Source organism: Rana temporaria, chromosome 2, assembly GCF_905171775.1.
Source record: "Rana temporaria chromosome 2, aRanTem1.1, whole genome shotgun sequence".
In the NCBI taxonomy this organism is placed as follows: Eukaryota; Metazoa; Chordata; class Amphibia; order Anura; family Ranidae; genus Rana; species Rana temporaria.
Genome location: NC_053490.1, coordinates 185381934 through 185406547, shown reverse-complemented (window position 1 = coordinate 185406547; position 24614 = coordinate 185381934). Strand labels below are relative to the sequence as shown.

General features: G+C 40.8%; 1 protein-coding gene across 1 annotated transcript in view; it reads left to right on the top strand.

Moving 5' to 3' along the window:
• Positions 1-24614, top strand: part of SLC15A1 (solute carrier family 15 member 1) — a 76062-nt gene that overhangs the window by 17191 nt on the left and 34257 nt on the right. Inside the window, exons 8-16 of the mRNA XM_040336133.1 lie at positions 1865-1948; positions 3785-3867; positions 4138-4224; positions 8965-9054; positions 10087-10131; positions 13342-13374; positions 13868-13956; positions 18130-18211; positions 21390-21530. Of these exons, the coding sequence (XP_040192067.1) occupies positions 1865-1948; positions 3785-3867; positions 4138-4224; positions 8965-9054; positions 10087-10131; positions 13342-13374; positions 13868-13956; positions 18130-18211; positions 21390-21530 (734 nt within the window). The remainder of the gene's footprint in view (positions 1-1864; positions 1949-3784; positions 3868-4137; positions 4225-8964; positions 9055-10086; positions 10132-13341; positions 13375-13867; positions 13957-18129; positions 18212-21389; positions 21531-24614) is intronic.

Sequence of the window (24614 nt, the reverse complement as noted above, 5' to 3'; positions counted from 1 at the left end):
TTGTCAGTCATTTTAGAATACAAATAAACCGTTGTTATGGGTGCCTCATGAATGATCTTTCAAAATGTGTGCTTTATATTGTGATACTGTAAATGCTTTCTAGTCATTTGAGTACCAAGTTTTGTTCCTTATTTCTCTAACATTAATATATACTGTATATCCCAATAGCCCTAAGAAAAATGAGAACCATAAAAGTCAAATGTAAAGCATAATTTAAAATTTTGCTCACACTAAACCACTTTACCTCGACGTGTCTACAAGATGATCATAATACTCTTCAGCCCTGGGGAGTCAAGGCGGGTAACTGGTAGTTGGTAACTTCAGGACCCTTGGTCACTGAAGAGGTCTAGCCTTGCGTTACTTTAGTCTGAAAATAATTCATCCATTTCAGAGTGGTACTGGGAATGTATAGGTGATCCAGTGATCCTTCTCTTTTTGGCCCCTGTGAATGATGATATTATCTAAGGTCACATTTCAAATAAAGTACAGGGGATAACATTTATGCACTAGCCTTTAAAATTGAAGTTTGGTGATTTTTATTTTTATTTATTTTTTAATCAGCACCAGGGATGGTACTTACATGAATGACAAGTGTCCCATGTGCTGGTGGCTGCTCTGTTTCTTGAAATCTCCCATCATCTTCTCCCCAGATACCTCCACAGCTCTGATATTTTGGTGCTGAGGGGGTTAATACAATCAACTGCACCTGTCCCAGAAACTCATCAAAAGTGACAACTATGCCTGCCCAGCCCCTTTCCTTCTCATGCTCCATTCAAAGAAGCTGTATTATCAGTCCCCATGATGAAAAGTGCTCATGGAGCTCAATGGAAGTGGTGGATCTGTCATTCATATGCCCATCTTCCATTCATAAACTGCTTTTTATTGTGAGAACCAATAATACAGCTTCTACATATGGAGCCGGGGGTCTGGGGAGGGAGGGTGGGTGGAAAAGAAGAGCATTGTCGGCAATTGACACTAGTGCCTGTGACAGTTGAAGCTGCTCATATTACCCCCTGCAGTATCAGAAGATCATAGCCGTGGATGTACCTAGGGAGCAGAAACTGTCACGGAACAGAGCAGCCAGCAGCCCACAAGACACTTGTCATTCAAGTAAGTACCATCCCTGGGTTTAAAATTTTTAATAAATTAATAAATCACTAAACTTCAAAGTCCCTGTACAGTTCTGCATTGGATGATGCTCCGTGTTCTGGTTTGCTTTAATAAAAAGGTAGTTCTAAATCACAGTGGCCTAGAGAATCAAGTCTATTTAGGGCACAGGAACTAACTTTCTATTTAAAACCGGCTATATACTAGCAGGTTAAAGGATACAGACCTCTCAGGGCTCAGGGTGTAACTTACATTATGTAAAAGTAGTTCCTTGTGGGTTATAAGACCTGTTTCTGACTCTGCTTTAGCCACCATGAATCTAGGCTATAACTAATGAAAGTGTATTAGTGGAGAAATTAAAAAAAAAATTAAATCTCAAATGCTGCAGGTTGCCTAGGAAGTATGCCTGGCATAGGGCCCATGCTGGCTTTCAGTGACCCAAGTCTGTAACACAATTTTAATATTCCAAAATTACTTTGAAAAGAGATATCTGACAAACCTTGTGTGACGGTATGAGCCGAATATGACTCCTCGCTTAAATATACAATTATTGTTAGAGCTCTATTAAATGATTTATATATGTATATACCGTATTTATTATGAATGCATGTATGTCACATGACTCAGCAGCTTTATTGAACAGGCAAACTGCTACCATATACCAAATTTATATATGAAAAATGCATTTTAAGTCAAAATTTTGATGGAATGCAGATTGTGCTTACATTTTTAACACGTTTATTATCTGTGTTCTTAGGACAAGAATGTGGAATCCACAGTCAGCAGAAGTGCTATCCTTTAGCATTTGGTGTGCCTGCTGCTCTCATGGCGGTTGCTCTTGGTAAGTTATGCACATTCAAATGGTTCAAACTTGGGAAAATAAACAACAAAAAATATTAGATTTTTTTGTGCATTAGATTGAATAATTTAAGTGAAGACAGTTTCAAACGGTTCACTAACTTAATACAATTATAATTTACTGATCAAATAACCAGTTTAGTGCTATAAAGTTCTGGCAGGTATGATCGTTTTATAGACGTACTAACAGAGGCGGCTCTAGGCTTTGTGAGACCTTAGGCAAAACATAGACGTGAGGCCCCACTCACGCCCATAATGCGAAAAATAATTCAAGCAAGAAAAACGGCTGCAGAAAATACACGCATCTAGCATACAGGTGATCAGCACCACTTCCAGGGCACCCTCCTCACCCATCAGACATATTCAGCCAATGCAAGAGGTGGGAGAGAGGGGAAGGTGAGAAAGAGAGAGGGGTCATAGAGAGATCCGATGACGCAGACATTGGTATTAATCACAGGCAAATTAGGCGGCCACGAGGCCCCTGTGAGTGTGAGGCCTTAGGCGACCGCCTAATTTGCCTAATTAGAGAGCCACCTCTGCGTACTAATATTAAATAATCATATTGTTATTGCAATACAACATTTAATATAACAATGATTTCAGTGAAGGAATTGTTTCTATATGGAATTTTTTGCAATAAAAGACAATGGGGTTGATTTACTAAAACTTGAAAGTGCAAAATCTGTTCTGCATAGAAACCAATCAGCTTCCATTTTTTTGTACAAAGCTTAATTGAACAAACTGAAGTTAGAAGCTGATTGGTTTCAATGCAGAGCTGCACCAAATTTTGCACTTTTAGTAAATGTCACCAATTATCGTATTTATCTGCGCATCGGCGTATAGCGCGCACCCCTAATCTAGAAGGGAAATTCCTGTAAAAAAAAAAAATGAATTACTTACAGTTTTGGTGTCTTGCCCGGCGTCCATCGGCGGCCTTGTTCGGTCTGGCGTCCGTTTGCGGCCGTGCGCGGGTCCGTCTAGCTTTCACTCGCGGCATCCGTCCAGGTGTCCGTCTGCGGCTTCCTCGCAGGGTTCGTCCAAGTGTCCGTCTGCGGGGTCCGTCCAGTCCTCCATCCGCACGTTGCCCGGGGTTGTGGCGGTGTTCGTTTTTGAATTAGGCGCCGAGAGGAGCCGGATTTCCTGTTTGTTCGGCTCCTCTTGCGTGGCTGCGGGCGTAGCCGAGTGCGCAGTACACTCGGATCGGCTCAGCTCGGCTCTAGGCTGCGGCGCTCGGTGCCTAATTCAAATAACAAACACCGCTGCAACAGTATCGGCGTATATCGCGCACCCACGATTTCCCCCTGATTTTAAGGGGAAAAAAGTGCGTGGTATACGCCAATAAATACGGCAATCATTTTGCTTGAGAACCCACAGAACCCCGGTTGAGAAACCCTGGCATATTTACCCCATTACATTTAACTGGATAATCTCAGGTGACAGAGCTTTACCATGTAAAATTATCAATCCTACAAATTGATGGGACGTATCTCCTTTCTACATTTCCCCAGTTTTCAAATCAAATATTAAACATAACCCACATCATATGGGTTGCCTAAATCAAACCTCGTCTTTGTTTAAAGAATTTAAGGCTTCTAAAACTAAAACGTACTTTTTCGTTTTAGGTAGAATAGGTAATGGTTAAAAGCCCTGTCATTATTTCTGTTTCTTTTTGATCCATTCTGCCCTGCCTACTGATAAAAATGTAATTGTGATGTATGTTTGCACAGCATTTTAAGGTACTAGTATTTGTTCAATGCTATGACAATACAATCTTATTATCTGGATTTTGTGTTGATAAAATCTGTTCATTTTCTTCCAGTTGTATTTGTTGTTGGCAGTGGAATGTACAAGAAAGTCTCTCCTCAGGGTAATATCATGGTGAAAGTTTTCAAGTGTATTTCTGTAAGTAAATTCAAGTTAATTATAATAGTGATCTCCAAACCACATAATGACATATTTATTAGTATGCATGATTTATATTACACCTAGCTTTTGTTTCATATGACACTGATCTATAGATTTGTAACTTATATTGTTTCATTATTGATCTTTGTGCTAAAATCCACTACTTTCTCCTGTTCTAGTAATTCCTGATGTATATTTTCCAAAAAACAATTAAATGTGCTTTATCATCTGTTCTATAGAACACTAATCTGTCAAACCTCTTACCAGTTTGCCATCAGTAATAGATTCAGAAACCGAAGCAGGTCAACACCTAAGAGGGAGCACTGGATGGACTGGGCAAAGGAAAAGTATGATGTAAGAAAATAACCTTCTAGATATTCTAGACACTTATTTATAAAAACACTTTCAAAGCTTGATATACAAGTTAGGCCTCTTGCACACGGATGAAAAAATTCCACTTTTTGTACTGATCTGAACACAGGTGCATCATGTTGTCCATGGAACAGTTCACATGCTGTATAAGGATCAGTAATACAGCGATGAGTTCAGAGCGTAAAATAAAACTAGAAAATTATGTTTGTATGCATTCATTTACACACATACAGTAGGTCCAGGCCTAGGCAGCACTTTTCAGGAGGGCAGTACGGAAAGAGTTCCCGCCGGCTTGAGCTACACTGTTAGTGTAGCGCCAGTCTTATGGGGCGGACTGGGCTGAGAGGCAAATTAGTCCCCATAAAGCGGCCACACTGCTTCCGGTATGCAGGCGGACGTCAAATTTCGCAAACTGTCTGTGTGTGTGTGTGTGGGGGGGCGGCAGGTGCTGCTTCTAATTTTGACCGTCCAATCATGGTTATATCTTCCTCTCCATAAAATTATCAGAAATTTGTGCTTAAGGTAGAACTATAGGCAGCACTTTTGTTTTTTCATTTTGGATAAGTAAGGGAGGGTTATGGGCCCTGTCAGTTTATTTTTTACCATCCCTGTCCCATTGCAGAGATTTCCCTTCACTTCCTGCCCCATAGCCAAACAGGAAGTGAGAGGAAATCTATGCAAATTAAGGGAATTCATTCCCCCCCAGGCCCTCAGAACTCCCCACTCGAAAATGTCAGGGCGGGCCTTAAACAGCAAGGGGTGTGGCCTTGACAGAAAGGGAAGGGTCATATTTAAATTAGGGGGTGCACAAATTTAGTCAGGCCTAGGGCAGCACAAAACCGAAATACACTACTGCATGTATACATATGTATATGCATGTATACTGCAACACTGGCACATAGAAGAGGATGAAGAAGTTTGTATAAACACGTTTATGTGCCTATACGCGTGTATGTGCAAGCTCTTTAGAGAATATTTTACTCTGGATCTTTCTGCCAGCAATATTCTATATATAAACACCAGTAAAATATTGTAGTGTGTGTAATACTGCGCTGTCTTCAAAGTGTGAAACAAAAGGTTATTGTGTGTTGAAACATAATGTGCTGCTGCAATGAAACAAGTAAGATAGATCTTGGAAGAATATATGTATAAGAAAAATGGCTGCGCTGCAATATAAAATTAGATGTGCAAAAAATTATAAAACGTGAAAAATTGGTATTGGAATCCAAAAAAAACACAACAGGGTGTGTATGTTAAAAATCACCTACTCTTCCCCTTAAGAGAAGAAGTAGGTGAAAATGATGGATTAAATCCTAAAATCCAATAAGACAATACCTGTCAGTGGAATGTCTGGATGACACTAACCACTCGCAAGAACCTCTCACTTCTATGTGCAATTTGTAACAAAATATGCAAATAAATGACAGTGTAAACAAAAAATAGAAATATAGTCCAAAAATAAAGTCCAATGTATCCAGTGCTCATAAGTTCCTTTCCAAGCGTGAAATGCTGTGGTGATAAACGAAACACCCAAGGAAAATGTGATAATCCCCAATGAATAGAAAAGCCGCCACCACAGGAATCACTGCCGCTTACCAGATTACTTGATCTCATGAACGAGATCAAAACAGCTTATGGCATATAACCCAGTCACGGTCTTCCCAAACCAATTCCTCTCTTGTCCCATGCAAATGGATCCCAGTAAGAATGGAAACTCAATCCGCCAATCAATCAACATAAGGTATGACAAAGAGAGGGAGAGGCTCACATAGCGTAAAACCGCTTATAAGCACTTTTATTAAACTTTAAAAACAGAAATCCACTCACATTTGTGTAGATATAAAATAGCGTGTCAAATTGTAGAAAAACCGGCCGGCTTCCACAGCCTGTACGTTCCGGGATATAGTATGCGGTATGCGGTATCGCCAGCACGCCGCTCCTCCCAAGGGAGATCAAGAAATCTGGTAAGCGGCAGTGATTTCTGTGGTGGCGGCTTTCTATCCATTGGGGATTATCACATTTTCCTTGGGTGTTTCGTTTATCACCACAGCATTTCACGTTTGGAAAGGAACTTATGAGCACTGGATACATTGGACTATATTTCTATTTTCTGTTTATTTTGTTACAAATTGCACATAGACGTGACAGGTTCTTGCGAGTGGTTAGTGTCATCCAGACATTCCACTGACAGGTATTGTCTTATTGGATTTTAGGAATTCCTTTAATTTAATCATTTTCACCTATGTCTTCTCTTAAGGGGAAGAGTAGGTGATTTTTAACATACACACACAATTTTTTTTTTGGTTCCAATACCAATTTTTCACTTTTTATCATTTTTTTGCACATCTAATTTTATATTGCAGCGCAGCCATTTTTCTTATACCAGTAAAATATTACATGACCTTAGGTTACATTACCATGGGCGTAAAAATTCTACTGGTCTCATTACGCATTTTTTTGCATGTATACGCAAACGCACGTTTACATACCTATATGATTGTACGTGCAAGGTCTTTATGGAACATTTTACTCCAGATTTTTCTAGCAGCAAGATTCTATATATAAACACCAGTAAAATATTACATGCGTGTGCAGGAGGCCTTAGGTTACATTACCATGGGCATAAAAAATTTACTGATCTTATTATGCATGTTTTTCTTTCTAGTACAATCCTGCGTAATGATCAGCAAGTACATATGTAAAATTGAGTCGTTTCCTTTTTTCCAGTACCGGAATCTGACTTAAAGTATGTCTATACATGTGTCCTCAGATGCAGATTTTTGGATCGGAACAGAGTGCATTTTTAGGCACCAGTATGAATGTCTCCATTGAAAACAATGCAGCTATGCTCAGATCCGTATATAAAAAACACTTTTTCTTTTTTTTTATAGCAGTCTGAATAAAGCCTTATAGTATGAAATTATGAGAGATGACAAATTACTAACCATATGAGAACCATGGCCAGCTAAAGGAAAGCAACTGATGCAATCTTGTAATGATAGGGTCATATGAGAGGAGTACTGTAATCAGCAGGTCAGATCACTGGAATAAATCTCCTTTTGACTGACATGTGATTACAACATTTTTGTGGCGCTTTTAGCTTATATATGTTTTTGGCTAAATCTGGAATCATTCTCTATGAATGCCTCTGTAGTATGCAGCTCATTTAAAGTGGATGTAAACCCAATTTATTTATTTAAATTAAGGCTTGCACCTTGTACAGTATAGGATTTCATTCCATCTGTGCCCACTCTTGCCACAAAGAGTTAATCCAGCTCTGAGCAGTCCTCTTATCTTTTTTCAGTGAAATAAAAACTGACACAGAAATAGTAGTCAGTTCTTCCCCCTTTCTGTGAGTGACAGGTGATTTACATATCTCATGCACAAGCCTGAGATAGACATTCAGTGTACTTCAGATCCCCTCCCCCTTTCTTCTCCAGCTCTCCCAGGATTGGCTGCTCCACACCTCAGCATGATTGGGCATGCTGAAGTCATGTGGTAACTTTTCTGGGTTTTGACTGGGTGTTATAGATCATAGCAGAAGTTCAGTGTCTGGCCCCGTGCACACGTCCGAGAAACTCGATGGGCAAAACACATAGTTTTGCTCGTCGAGTTCCTTGTGAAGCCGCTGAGGATCTCGGCGAGCCAAGTTTCCCCATTGACTAACGAGGAAATATAGAACATGTTCTCTATTTGGCTCGACAAGTTCCTTGTCGGTTTCCTCGGCCAAAAGTGTACACACGACCGGGTTTCTCGACAGAATACGGCTCCGATCCAGTTTCTGGCTGAATTCTGCCGAGAAACTCGGTCGTGTGTACGGGGCCTAAGGAATACACAGGATAAAATGCATGTTGACAAGGGGAGTGTAGAGGTGGGCGGAGAGTCTACTGACATCACGACTCCACCCACCGAGCTCCAGACAACAGACCCACCCACACAATCTGCAGTTTTTCGGGTCTCATAACAGACAGAGGGAAGACATCTGACAGGTAAGGATACATGCAGGAGGCATGTATATCCTTATAGATCAGCACTATGGCAGTAGTTTAGCAAGGATGAGAGTGGGTTTACATGTTAGCGATGGGCAAATGGTTCATCACCCATTGTTATTGGGGGAACATCTGCCCGTATACGGCTAACCTAAAGCATGATAACAGCATATGCAAAGTGAATCTGTTAAGAGTTCATGCATTACTTACTTGAGATCAGATTGGTTGTTATGAGCACACATCAGGTATCTGCATCCAGTCGGATGCCAGAGGACATTGTTTTAGGGTTTACTTTTAAACAACTACATTATATCTGTCTGTTGTTCTCTCTCTATCTATCTTACGTTTCACTATTTTGTGTTACTCTTGAACTCCGAGCAAATATAAAAGACACAAATTAATGCACATCTGTATTCATTATACAATTTTTTTTTATGTATTTTTAATTGCAAGTGATACAAGTCATCAAATTACACCTGTCGGATCTTATGGATATCTATGCGTAACTGGTTCTATGAATCAGTCGCATAGATAGAAACAGAGATACGACGGCGTATCAGGAGAAACGCCGTCGTATCTCTTTAGTGAATCTGGCCCTATATATTTAGCTGTTTGCCTGGAGTTTAACTTTAATAACTTTTCTTACTTTTTAAAAAGTGGAGATTGTGTTGCCATACAATGGACTAATACTTTACTCTTTGGTATAATATATATGTAATTATTTTTCTCTTAGGATCTTCTTATTGCTCAGATAAAGATGGTAGTGAAGGTTTTATTCCTGTACATCCCTCTTCCAATGTTCTGGGCTCTTTTTGATCAACAGGTAATTTATCAAAGTAAATAATAATTTGTGTCAGTTAAACCATAATGTTGTGGCAACAAATGATTAGTGATAGGCGTAATGTACCTGAATTTGGTTCATGGTACATTCAATGAACTTTACTGGAGGTCGGATGTTCAATCCTAATGCCATTACCATCAATAGATATCAAAGCTTGGAAATCAGTGATAACTATTTTTTATGCTAATTGACAAGGGACTGTATAAGAAAGGGTATGGGATTCTGGGCAGTGCACTGTGAAATTTTTTTTTTAAATTCCACGTGGCGGGGAGCAGATGTTTTATTAATGTTTACAGTGAACTATTAAGCATACAAAATTCCCTTGTATATTTAATAAAGCTGTTTTTTTTTACTGGGTAGGGCTTAACATCTCTACAATAAGCCCCCATCCTCAGACCCCCACAACTACTGATACAGGTCTAGTATGGACTTTGGGGTGCCCCACACTTTTTTTTTTGTGGGGTTCCCCTTAAAATACATAACAGACCTGAGGATCTGGCATGAATTTTGCCCATCCTTTAGCCCTCCAACTGTTGTGGAACTATAAGTTCCATCATGCCTCTGCCTTTGGAAGACAGGCTTGTATCTGTCAGCCTTCCAAGGGCTCATGGGACTTGCAGTTTTGCAACAGCTGGAGGGCCACAGGTTGAGCACCCATTGTTTACATTACGCAGTCACCTGAATGGACCAGGTGGGAGTGACTCAGGCTGGTTGTTGGGATGCTGGTGCATCCAGGCTCTCTAACAACCAGCCTGAGTGGGAAGCTGTCACATTTTGCCACCCCATTTAGCCTAGCTGTTTCACAAACTCCAAACATGTAAAATTATGGCCAAACGTGTTTGGTCTGAACCCAAAACTCATACCTACAAATGATGCATTCATCAAACTTACAGTGCCGTTTACATAAGAAGGGACAATGTTTGTTATATGAAATGTGTTGCTGACAGTTTTATACATTATGCAATGTGTTCTCCAACATCTCTAACGTCTGCTCTGTTGATCTGATGTTTGAAGGGCTCAAGATGGACTCTGCAAGCTACCACTATGGATGGAAACTTTGTAAGTAACTTACATTTTGATCTTTGTCATATTTTAGTCACTGGGGGACGTTTATCAGGCCGGATTCACACCTATGCGAATTGGTTGCGGCTTAAACCGCATCCAATTCGCATAACATTATAAAATACATTGTTTTCAATGAGGCTGGTTCACATATGTGCGATGCATTCGCACTGCGCATTGCCGAAAAAAATTGTGCTTTTTCTAGGCATTGCAGTGCGGCTCAGGTGCGAATTCAGGCCCATTATCTTCTATGGGCACGCAGATGTGTTAATTTCTCTTCAGGATTTCTCTCATTCTACTCAATACACTTCCCCCCTCCCCCTCTCCCAGGTCTCCAAATTCGCAGCTAAAACAGAGATGATCTGCTGAACAGTTCTCTTATCTCTCTGCAGAGATAAGAGAGCTGAAATTTGCACCTCACTAGTGTGAATCCGGCCTTAAAGTGCTTGCTATATATTTTATTCAGTCGCAGCTGATAAAATGTATGCCAAAGATGTTTTATACCACTTTTGCACTTTTATACCACTTCCACAATTGCAACAGCTTATTATTTGCAACCTTTTGCGTACAAATAGTGACAAGTTGCATTTTTACTTATACTAAACCTGGGACTTCCCTTTCTGTCTGAATTTATACACAGAATAGTCGCAATATTATATATATATATATATATATATCTCAAACAATAGGGTGGGTTACATCCTCCTCTCCTTTTGTTTTTCTGGAGCAGTGTCAGGGTGGGTTCCCAAAAATCCACGAATATTCAGTTAAAAAGGCGATGGGACAGAAACTCCATTGCGATTCATTTACTGGTTGCTTTTTCAGACAGAAAATTTGTAGTAATGCAAGGCTACATATTTTCTGGTAAAAAGATGAGGGATGGACAGCCGCACTCCAAACCAAACAGGTTGTCTTTATTCAAATCAACAGCAAGAACACAGCAGATCACAGCAATAGGAACAGGAGAATACCGACGTTTCGCACTGGCTTCAGTGCTTATTCAGCCATGAATAAGCACTGAAGCCAGTGCGAAACGTCGGTATTCTCCTGTTCCTATTGCTGTGATCTGCTGTGTTCTTGCTGTTGATTTGAATAAAGACAACCTGTTTGGTTTGGAGTGCGGCTGTCCATCCCTCATCTTTTTACCAATATTTGCCTTAGTGCATTGCCTGCACCCTTGGAGTCCTATATTTTTGAAACGACCCTACAATAGACCTACCTTGAGCGGTGATCTTCTCGCTACATATTTTCTGTCTGTGAAGAAGCAACCAGTAAATGAATCGCATTGGAGTTTCTGTCCCATCGCCTTTTTTACTGAATATTCGTGTCCTGTCGTCTTTTTCACTATATAAATATATATATATATATATACACACACATTTCATTGAAAAAGTATTCATACCCCCTGAAATGTTCCACATTTTGTCATGTTACAACCAAAAACGTAAATTTATTTTATTGGGATTTCATGTGACAGACCAACACAAAGTGGCGCATAATTGTGAATTGGATAAAAGGTGATAAATGTTTTTTTTTTACAAATAAATATGTGATAAATATGGTGTGCATTTGTATTCAGCCCCCCTGAGTCAATACTTTGTAGAACGACCTTTCACTGCAATTATATTTGCAAGGTTTTTTGGGGATGTCTCTACCAGCTTTGCACATCTAGAAAGTGACATATTTGCCCATTCTTCTTTGCAAAATAGCTCAAGCTCTGTCAGATTGGATGAAGAGTGTTTGTGAACAGCAATTTTCAAGTCCTGCCCACAGATTCTCAATTGAATTTAGGTCTGGACTTTGACTGGGCCATTCTAACACATGAATATACTTTGATCAAAACCATTCCATTGTAGCTCTGACTGTATGTTTAGGGTCGTTGTCCTGCCAGACTTTAACAGGTTTTCTTCTAAGATTGCCCTGTATTTGGCTCCATCCATCTTACCAACTCTGACCAGCTTCCCTTTCCCTGCTGAGCATCCCCACAACATGATGCTGCCACCACCATGTTTTATGGTGGGTATGGTGTGTGTGTTCAGGGTGCTGTGTAGTTTTCCGCCACACATAGCGTTTTGCTTTTAGGCTAAAAAGTACAATTTTGGTCTCATCTGACCAGAGCACCTTCCACGTGTTTTCTGTGTCCCCCACATGACTTCTCGCAAAGTGCACACGTGACTTCGTATGGCTTTCTTTCAACAATGGCTTTCTTTTTGCCATTCTTCCATAAAGACCAGATTTGTGGAGTGCACGACTAATAGTTGTCCTGTAGACAGATTCTCCCACCTGAGCTGTGGATCTCTGCAGCTCCTCCAGTGTTACCATGGGCCTCTTGGCTGCTTCTCTGATTAATGCTCTCCTTGCCCGGCCTGTCAGTTTAGGTGGACGGTCATGTCTTGGTAGGTTTTCAGTTGTGCCATACTCTTTCCATTTTCAGATGATGGATTGAACAGTGCAGTGTGAAATGTTCAAAGCTTTAGATATTTTTTATAATCTAACCCTGCTTTAAACTTCTCCACAACTTTTATCCCTGACCTGTCTGGTGTGTTCCTTGGCTTTCATGATGTTGTTTGTTCACCAAGGTTCTCTAACAAACCTCTGAGTGCTTCACAGAACAGCTGCATGTATACTGAGATTAAATTACACACAGGTAGACTCTATTTACTGATTAGGTGACTTCTGAAAGCAATTGGTTCCACTAGATTTTAGTTAGGGATATCAAAGTAAAGAGGGCTGAATACAAATGCACCCCACACTTTTCACATATTTAAAGTTAAAAAATGTAAAACCATTTATCATTTTCCTTTCACTTCACAATTATGTGCCACTTTGTGTTGGTGTATATATATATATATATATATATATATATATATATATATATATATATATATATATATATATATATATATATATATATATACATACATACATACATACATACACACAGGTATATATATATATAACATTTTCTTTGAGTGTCACAGGATTGTGACAGTTTTCCTCTGCAACTGACTCTAACAGAATTGGCACTAGAAGAGTAAATGTGTCATAAATTGTAATTAATATGTGCATCGTGACAGGTTAATGGATTGTTTCTAAAAACGCCCCTCACTTTGTTCAGTATACTTTTCTTTATGAACAACATTAAATGTTATAAATGTAACATGAAAAGAGCAAAACATTTACTGTGTACTCCTTATCTCTTTTTAGGGGGCTTTGCAAATTCAACCAGATCAAATGCAGGTAAGGTATTATTCCAATTATTAAAGTAGAACTATAGGAAAAACTGAATTTTTTTCATTTTGGATAGAGCAAGGGAGGGTTATAACCCAAATCAGATTATTTTTCCTCATCTGTGTCCCATTGCAGAGATTTCCCTTCACTTCCTGTCCCATAGCCAAACAGGAAGTGAAAATAAATCCCTGTAAAGGGATTCCTTGGGGACCCCCAGGTCATCAGAACTAGTGTCCTCATAGGAAGACCCACCCTCATTACATTTCTGGGGGCAACCCAAAATGTGGGATTTTATTTTACGTTCACTTTCAAAAATAATGGTAAACAGGACAAATAGAAAGGGTGAATACAAAAGACGGCAATACAAACTGACTAGGGATTCTAATCCATCTCCACTATATCCAAAGCTAGAAAAAAGTTTTGCCTTTGGTTATACTTTAATTTAAATATCTATTAGGAAAACTAATATTATATGTACTAAAACTAATTCATTTTATTCTAGACTATCAATGCAATATTGATCCTTGTTCTCGTCCCCATTGTTGATGTTGTGGTTTATCCTTTAATAAAAAAATGCAAGCTGAACTTCACGTAAGTGAATGGTTGAATATAGAAATAACCTGTCATTTATATAATATTGTGTTAGGAAAAGTATGTTAAAATATATGTGAACCCTTACAGTGTAAAACATCCCATTTAGTTTTAAAAAGAAATGAAAGGCAGAACATTTGTGTGTGTACATACAATAAATATCTGTTTTCTCTTTTTTATATAAGTTATTTTCAGCTGCATAAGGGGCTTCGAGAGTTAAGGATGGAGAAACAGCAGCACACTGATCTTCCCAGTGAATGGCTGTGCAGGGGTGTGTGTCAGCACAAGTCTGATCAATGGAGGATATGCAAGCTGTGCTTCTAGCATAGCCAGAAAACTAACCACATTGGGAAGGATGTGCTTAAGGGGGAAAGCAGGGGGACTGGCAGGATCACCAGGTATTTAACACAAAGGAAGCAATACAAAGAAAACAGGATACTTTTTAACACAAGAACATTGTACAACATACACATAGTGTAGCGGTACCCTCATAAGGTATGGATGGACCCTAAGTATTTAAGAAGGTCTGCTCCCTGCCAATCCAAGTTGCAGATTAATCAAGGTTCCTTAAAACACACCGAACAGCTCCACCTCCCCTCCACCTAAGTACTAGAACATTCTGGAAAGATTCTGGAAAGAAGTGGGAGTTCTTAATGATGCTGCTTGTGAGTCACCAGCTCTACACTGGGCCACTCCCAACCCGGATCAAAACATACAGGCCTAGCTACCAGCTAGACCTGTCTACATTTTCCTACCCTGCCAAAAAACTATTTACAACTATCTAGCAACCTAGAGGATGCTACACCAGGAATAAGAAATGTTGGGCGTAACATTATTTAAAAGAATAGCAAATCCATGGACTTAAATCCTAAACATGAACATTTAGATACAGTAGGGAGTTGTTGTCTGTCTCTGTGTCCTCCTCGATTTGACAGACTAGGAAGTAAGGTAAAATATCTTCACTTCCTGTTTATTTGGCAGATATCAAACAAAACAGGAAGTGAGGGTAAATCTATCCACAAGAAACATGGGGAGCTGTAACAAATGGAACATTGTAGACAAATACATACAGTAATTTTCCTTTCCTGACTTATCTCCACCCTCCGAGCTCCCATAGGACAATATACCCAATAAACCTAAGCCTGCCCAGCTGACCTCTGTTCTGTAACTAGTTGCTACACTTTCTGGAATGGAAAGTATACTGCTATGGAGATTGAGGACAGGAAAATTTGCATTATATATTTATCAAAAATGTTCCTCTTTTCTGACTCTGGTAGCATAAACATGGGAAATAACTAGCCGAAGTTTTGCTGGTTGCAAGAAAGAATCATTTTACTTAACACGCTGTACAGTTACCAGCTGTCTTATCCCACATTTAACTTTGGTTAGAGGTAGGCTCTACTCAATAATGAAACAAACTAATTTAAAGATGTACATTTTGCCACCTTGCAGATTATCTCTGGTGAGATCTTTGAAGATTATGCCCAGTAAGAGGCAACACTCCTAATAGAGTGCACTGTCACCTCATGTAGTGCCAATCCTCTATACCTGTAAGCTGCTTGTATGACCTTGGCTTTCCAGGAAATGCTGGAATAAATGTAGGTTTTCTCTTCCTCTGTCCTTCCCATAAGAAATAACAAACAGTTGGTCTGAAGCCTCGTACACACGACCCAGTTTCTCGGCAAAAACCAGCAAGAAACTTGCTGGTTTTTTTTTTTTGCAGAGGAAACCGGTCGTGTGTACATTTTTCGACGAGGAAACTGTCAAGGATCCCGTCGAGCCAAAAAGAGAGCATGTCTTCTTTTTCCTCGACGGGAATGGAGAAACTTGCCTTGTCGAGTTCCTTGACAGCCTAACAAGGAACTCGACGAGGAAAACTATGTGTTTCGCCCGTTGAGTTCCTCGGTTATGTGTACGAGGCTTTAGAAGCAGAACTCACCTGTTCCGTAGACCAGGGGTCTCCAAAAATGTTAAACAAAGGGCCAGTTTACTGTCCTCCAGACTTTAAGTGAGATAGACTAGGGCCAGTGGGAGTAGAAAATGTCCTGGCGTCCAGTAGGAGGAAACAAGGCCCTGTCTTTGGTGTCAGTGGGAGGATTAGAGCCCATCATTAATGTCAGTGCCCCATTGTTGGTGTCTATGGAAACAATTTTGCCCCTTTGTTGGTGTCAGTGGGAGAAATTGTGCCCCATTATTGGTGTCAATGGAAGGAATTGTGCCCCACAGTTGGTGTCAATGGAAGGAATTGTGCCCCATCGTTGGTATTAGCGGGTGGAATTGTACCCATTTGAAGGTGTCAGTAGGAGGAAAAGGGCTCTATTGTTGGTGTCGGCAACATGAATTGTGCCCTATTATTGGTGTCAGTGGATTAAATAGTGCCCTAAGGACCGAATAAAAGCAAGCAAAGGGCCGCATCTGGCCCCCGGGGTGCATTTTGTAGACCACTGCCCTAGATAAAAGCATGTAGAACTCCTTTATCCAAAGGATTCACGTGTTGCATCTCTGTATCTACTGTATAAATGTAGGCAAGACCAATTCTCATTCTAAATGAAAATCTGAAGTCACTTTTGGTAAAAAGTTCAACATAGGTACTAGGACAACTCTGTGCAAAAAAAAAGGAACAAATAGTTCTATACAGCCTCAGACCTTTAGTTCTGATACTGCCCTTCCAGAAGTAACCATCAGGAAAGCTGTCTGGAGGGTCAGACTCCACAAAGTGCAATTTTGTCTGTCTTTGAAAGCAGGTTAAGAAAGATACTTCAGGACCAATGGCAGATCCTACTGGAACACACAGGTGTGTGCCCAATGCAGCCAATGTACTACATCCAGAGGCTTCCATGCTCTTACTGCTCACTCAGTCACTGCCAGGCTTTTAGCAATGAGTGCTTACTGACAACCAGAGGTGGCTCTAGGTTTTGTGAGGTCTTAGGCAAATCTGAGACATGAGGCCCCATTCACATTCATAATAGGAAAAATAATTCAAGCGATAAAATTAACTGTATAAATTGCATATATTAAGAGTTTTAAATTCTATGAACTATGAATTCACTGTTTATAGAATTTTCTCTAACCAAATCTTTAGGCAAATTAGGCAGCCGCGAGGCCCTTGTGGGGGTGAGGCCTAAGGCGACCGCCTAATTTGCCTAATTAAAGAGCCGCCTCTGCTGCCAATTGTCTTAGATTCCACCCCTGGACTTCACCCAGGAGAAGCTACCTGGCAGAACAGTCATAGATGTAAAAATGCCAGGTAAAGGGAACTTGTTTGCATACTTAGTTCTACAGCAGTAAGGAAAGAAAAGGTTCAGCTGGGCATGCTTCAATTTATTGGTATATGAGAGGGAGGGATGAGGAGAGTTACTGTTAATAGTATTGCTGTGGTAACAAATAAATGCAGAATATTTTTTCATAAAGGGTGACATTCCAGTAAATGTCAAATGATTTGTATAGTGTTTCCTGCAGCATTTGCCAGATACAATGCTGTATATGTCAGGTCTCTTTCTAAATTCTCATCCAATTCAGATTCTAGCAATTAGCTGTGTTCATTGATCTTGGAAACACAGGACCTTTTCTGCTGTTAATTACAGTTCTCAAAGCTTATTAACACCCAACAGGGTAGACAATAGCTGGATATCAGCAGCAGATTCAACTATGTTAAAGAATATGTAAACCCAACATTTCATATTCCTGATATGTGCCTGCTGTACCACATACTTGTATGAAAAAGTATCCTGTTCTCTTTGTATTGCTTCCCTTGTGTGAAATTCCTGGTATTCCTGTCAGTCCCCCTGCTTTCCTATTAAAAACTGACCATACTAAGCAGGAGAGCACCACACAATGAGTTCTCTAGCTGTGTTGGGAACTAAGCCTGCTCTGCTCCAATAATTAGACTTATCCTGACCAATCCTCGCTACACATCCTTTCACTGGGAAGACCAGTGTACTGCTGTTTATTCTCTCCCAGCTCTTATGCAGCTGAGAACAGAGGGATGTGATCACTTATATGAAAGGGTGAAAAAAGGTATTTGTTTTTATATCTATCTTTCATTTCTATCTACCTTTCATTTCTATTTTAAACTGAATGTGTTGTTTTACAAGGAGAGGGTTTACAATCACTTTATTTGTGAATGCTTATGTCCTAACATTGTATTGCTATATTTCTGTATCGCTTCTGCAGCCCTCTAAAGAGGATGACCGTGGGAATGTTCTTTGCTGCCATGGCTTTTGTTGCTGCTGCACTCGTGCAACTATCAATAGATGTAAGTAATGTGTGGTGTGAAAGAAATATGAAATGTATACAGGAATATTATTTGCAGTACTCTCATATTCAGGCAGGGGCTCTCAATCATGTCCTTAGACCTCGCCAACAGGGCATTTTGAAAACAAATTAACACAGCAGCGGGGCTTGGGTGCGAGCACGCACGAGTGCCCCCATGGGAAGCCGCTTCCCATGGGGGCACTGGACAGGGGGGAGGGGTCAGGGGACCGGAAAAGAGGAGGGTTACGGCCGCTCTGTGAAATTCTATTGCACAAAGCAGGTAAGTATAGATGTTTTTTTTTTGTTTTTTTTATTATTATTATTTTACCTTTACATTCACTTTAAAGATGAACTTAAAATAGTTAGGGACTGCTTAGCAACCAGCAACTATTGAGACAATGAACAGTTTGGTCAACAGTATGTAATTACAATATAGCATACAGGGGTCAAGGGTATATAATGTACAAAGTACAGGGGTCATAATTATGTTATGTACAGCTCAGCGTACAGAGCGCTGTGGTTAGCAGGTATGTATTGTACATTCAAGAGTACAGATGCAAAGGCCATGAGTACACAAGATTTAACATGCACCACACAGCACAGCATACAGAGTTTGGTCAGGAGCACGTAATGTGTGCTTTACATTATGTAATGCTTCCAAAATCTGCATTCTGTGTTTGACATTGCATTCTACTAATCGTTACCCTATATGCTGCACTTTACATGATATAATTTTTACCTCTACTTTCTTTACAATAGGCTGTGCATTACATACTCCTGACCATTGCTGTCTACAATCTGTGCCATACATTACATACAGGGCCGCCATCAGGAATTATGGGGCCCCTTACACAGCTTCAGGAGGCATGGGCCCCCTGGAGAAGAGAAGAAGAGAACCGGGGGGGGGGGGGGGTGCTGCCGCCTGAAATTGAGAAGCGGGGAGGCTGCCATGACGAATTGAGAACCGGGGGGGGGGGGGGCCCTTTACAAAAAAATAAGAATTAAAGAAAAATATATATAAAAAAGGGGGGTAGCCATCCGGGGCCCTGGGGACCTCTGGCTGGGCCCTTTAGTAAAAAGAAAAAAAAATATATAAAAAATGTATATTTAAATGTATTTATTTTTAAAAAGGGGGGTTGCCATCTGGGGCCCTGGGGACCTCTGGGCCCTTTAATAAAAAATAAATAAAAAAAAGGGGGTCTGCCACATGGGGCCCTGGGGACCTCTGAGCCCTTTAATAATAAAAAAATATATATATATATATATATATATGTATATATATAAAAATATAAAAAATAAATAAAATAATATAAAAAATAAATAAAAAAAATTGATAAAAAAGGGGGGTTGCCATCCGGGGCCCTCTGGGTCCTTTAATAATAATATAATAAATATAAATATATAAAAAAAAGATATTTTTTTTATAAAAAAGGGGGGTTGTCATCCAGGGCCCTGGGGATCTTCGGGCCCCTGAGAACCTCCGGACCCCTAAAAAAAGGGGGTTGCCAGCCCTTGGGGACCTCCGAGCCCCTTACAGGTGTACTGCCTGTACCCCCCTGATGGCGGCCCTGATTACATACTTATGACTTCAGAGCTCTGTGTACTTTACACACACATTGCTGCAGTTTGAGCATACAGAGTGGAGAGGATTATGTAATGTATAGCCTTGCATTAATCCTTCACTGCTCACCTCTGCACCATTCTTCCACAGCTCACCTCTATGTCCCCTATCCACGTCTTATCTTATCCCCCCACCACAGCTAAGCTGTGCACCCTCCATCCACAGCTGTCCTCTGTGCTCCCGTCTACAGATCTTCTTTGTGTCCCCAGTCCACTGCTCACATCTGTGTCCAAGTCCACAACTCCCCTCTTTGTCCCTGTCCCTCACCTTCTCATTCCCTGTCCACATTTTACTTCTGCACCTGCCATCCACAGCTCACCTCTGCATGTCCACAAATCACCTCTGCAGCTATTCCACAAACAATTATGCCCCCTTCCACATCTCCCTTCTGCACCCCCTTCACAGCTCACTTTTGGACCCCTATCTACAACTCTTTTTTTTTCAACAAACAGCACTTTCACTGCTCTGCCTCTCTCATGCATTAGCAGTGTGTAAAGAAGCCTGGCCAGTTGGAAGAGTCAACACACAGGGAACCAGTCGAGAAATGTAAGGCAAAGTGTACTGGATGCCAGCAATAGCATCGCTCCTGGCCCTGGGTCTCAGGGAAGCTTCTGCAGTGGGGCGGCTAGCAGGATGGGGAGGAGTAGGAACTCTTAGGCCCCGTACACACGGTCGTTCCAAACCGATGAGAATGGTCCGACGGACCTATTTCATCGGTTCACCGCTGAAGTGGCCTGATGGTCTGATGTGCGTACACACCATTGTTCCAAAAACCAATTGGGTCAGAACGCGGTGACGTCAAACACACGACGTGCTGAATAAAACAAAGTTCAATGCTTCCAAGCATGCGTCGACTTGATTCTGAGCATGCGCGGGTTTTGAACCGATGCTTTTCTGTACTAACCATCGGTTTGGTCCGATCGGGCAGCGGTCCATCGGTTTGGTTTTGAAGCATGTTTTACAATTTTGGACCGAAGGAAAACAGACCGATGGGCTATACACACGGTCGGTTTGGACCGATGAAACTGAACCTCGGTCCATTCTCATCGGTTTCGTCCGACCGTGTGTACGCGGCCTTAGCGCTGCACAGCATCCAAAGCAACCTGCGGTTTGCCATTGAAATCTAGGAGGGGATGAAGCCCACCCCAGCACCGCACCAAGATTCGACCTTAATCCCACGTATTACTTTTTCCCCTCTCTTCACTCTTGACCTCTCTTCTACAACAGGACATCATGCCCATGCTCCTCTCTAGACTGACATGACAGCTTCTGTTAAACATTACTACTAAATGAGCTGATTTTAGTGTATGTACTATGTACCACTATCTTTGCTATCAATGTCTGGTCTCTATAACCATAAACTATGTAGCACTATCTTCGTTTCTTTGGACTGTCTGCCCTGTGACCTGTAAGGTTGAGCTGCAACTATATATTTTTAATAAAAACTTGAATTTTAAAAGAAAAACAAAGCATTAGCTAGTGTAATGTTTTAGCTTCTACCAAAGACGAAATAATCAGTAAAATCTGATCAATTAGAATTGTCTTCTTTTGCTTACAGAAAACTCTTCCAACATTTCCAACCAGCACTCAGATACAAGTTAAAGTTATAAATTTGGGAACTCAAAATTTGACTGTTAGTTTTAGAGAAACTCAAACTCCTACTCAAGCTCCTAGCTTCATGTTTGTGGACCCACTACAGGTATGATTTTACTTTCATTTTACACTCCTATAAGAGATTACAAATATAATTGATGTTCGCAAATTCTGACTTCTGAATACTGAATAACCCTTATATATAGGTCAGTAGGACATTTCCTACTATAGAGTTTTGGTGGTCTGTATTATTGTCCTAGTTCTATTTAACACAAGGGCCCGGATTCTCAAAGGAGTTACGCCGGCGTATCTCCAGATACGCCGTCGTAACTCTGCGCCCCGTCGCAACTCGGCGCCTGATTCATAGAATCAGATACACCTCACAGTTGCCTAGATACGAGCCGCGTAAGTCTCCTACGCCGTCGTATCATAGGGTGCAAAGGGAGAGCATATTTACGCTGGCCGCTAGGTGGCGCTTCCGTATATTTCCGCGTTGAATATGCTAATTAGGTAGATACGCAGATTCACGAACGTACGTGCGCCCGGTGTATCAAGATACGTCGTTTACGTAAGACATACGCCGGCGTAAAGTTACCCCTCATAAAGCAGGGGTAAGTCATGTTAGATATGGACGTCGGAAACGTACGAACAGCGTCGTATTTTACGCCGTTTGCGTAAGTCGTCCATGAATGGGGCTGGACGTAAGTTACGTTCACGTCGACTAGGCATTGAGCGGGCGTAATTTAATTTGAAAATTCGACGTGATACTGAGCATGCGCGCGAATGTGCCGTCCGAAAAAAGCGTCATTTACGTGGGGTCATGATTAGTTTACATAACACACGCCCCCCTGTTACTCATTTGATTTAGGCGCGCTTACGCCGGCACATTTACGCTACGCCGATGTAACTTTGGACGCAAGTGCTTTGTGAATGCAGCACTTGCCTCTCTAAGTTGCGGCGGCGTAGCGTAACTACGATACGCTACGCCCGCTTACATTTACGCCGCCCTACGAGAATCTGGGCCAAGGAGTATACAGGTCACTTTTGCCTGATTGTTAAAAGCTAAGCAACTCCAGTTCCAGAGGTGGCCTCTGGGAACTTATGTTAACCACTTAACCCTAAAGACCAGAGCACTTTTTGCGATTCGGCACTGCGTTGCTTTAACTGACAATTGCGCGGTCGTGCGACGTGGCTCCCAAACAAAATTGGCGTCCTTTTTTTCCCACAAAGAGAGATATCTTTTGGTGGTATTTGATCACCTCTGCGGTTTTTAGTTTTTGCGCTATAAACAAAAATAGAGCGACAATTTTGAAAAAATTGAATATTTTTTACTTTTTGCTATAATAAATATCCCCCAAAAATATATAAAAAAAAAATTTCCTCAGTTTAGGCCGATACGTATTCTTCTACATATTTTTCGTAAAAAAAAATCGCAATAAGTGTTTATTGATTGGTTTGCGCAAAAGTTAAAGCGTTTACAAAATAGTGGGTAGTTTTATGGCATTTTTATTAATATTTTTTTTTTACTAGTAATGGCGGCGATCAGCGATTTTTTTTTTGGTACTGCGACATTATGGCGGACACTTCAGACACTTTTGACACATTTTTGGGACCATTGGCATTTTTATAGTGATCAGTGCTATAAAAATGCATTGGATTACTATAAAAATGCCACTGGCAGGGAAGGGGTTAACACTAGAGGGCGAGGAAGGGGTTAAGTATGTTCCCTGGGTGTGTTCTAACTGTAGGGGGGTGGACTCACTAGGAGAAATGACTGATCACTGTTCATACATTGTATGAACAGACGGTCAGGCATTTCTCCCCTGATAGGACCGGGAGCTTTGTGTTTACACACACAGCTCCCAGTCCCCGCTCTGTAACGAGCGATCGTGGGTGCCCGGCGGCGATCGCGCCCGCTGGGCACGCGCAGGGATTCGGGGGCGAGCGGGGGGTGCGCGTGCGCGACTCCGGCAGCGCGTGCGTGCCCCTATTGGCTGCTGGGCGGTGGCTGGTCGGCTGGGCGGCGGTCGGCGGGTAGTCGGCAAGCAGTTAAACAGATAATTCCTTAGAACAATAAGAAATTTATAATAAAATAATATGATTTTCAGAAAAATACGGCACACAAATTGTCTTTTTTGTAGCAAATCCTACTGTTAGAAATCTCCTTCATGTCTTACATAGTAGGTTACATAACAGGTGAGGTTGAATAAAGACACAAGTCCATCAAGTCTAACCTATATGTGTGATTATATGTCAGTATTACCTTGTATATCCCTGTATGTTGTGGTCGTTCAGGTGCTTATCTAATAGTTTCTTGAAACCATTGATGCCCCCCCCGCTGATACCACCGCCTGTGGAAAGGAATTGCACATCCTTGCCGCTCTTGCAGTAAAGAACCCTCTACGTAGTTTAAGGTTAAACCTCCTTTCTTCTAATTTTAATGAGTGGCCAGGTTTCTTGTTAAACTCCCTTCCGCGAAAACGTTTTATCCCCATTGTGGGGTCACCAGTATGGTATTTATGTCTTGCAGGTCATGTTTCCATTTCTTAGGTTTTATAACGTGTCCTAAGACAATAGTTAGGACTATTAAATAACCCTCTGTAGAAATAAACATTTACGAGAACAGAATATTATATTGAACACAGACAACATATCTACAGAACATAAAAAAAATGACACGTCCACTTTTATTTTGTGGGTATACATTTTAAAATACGATTGGTCTTCAAAATGTTTCCACACATTTAAATTTTCGTTGGAAACGGTGAAGGCGGGAGGAGTAGCAATTGGACGCGTCAGAGTGTCATGTGACTAGTAGACCTGGAAGCCGGCTCACCTTGCAGTTTAGTAAAAGTGATGCATTTTGTTTTTGAAATTCTTAATAAAAATAATTTAAAAAAAGGTGGGGAAACTTTTTTAAGAACCCTTGTATATATTTAACAAAACATTTGTGTGATCATTTTCAGTAAATAATAGCAAATGTATAAATCAATTTATATTCTAACCATGTGACATAAACAAATCTAAAGCTCACTTAATTCTAATAAAGAATTGTATTTCATACCTACTTCTCAACCATGTATTATGAGTGTATTTTTATATGATATAAAGATGGGGCTAGATTCACGTAGCTGCGCCCATTCGTACGGCGGCGCAGCGTATCGTATTTATGCTGCGCCACAGTAAGTTT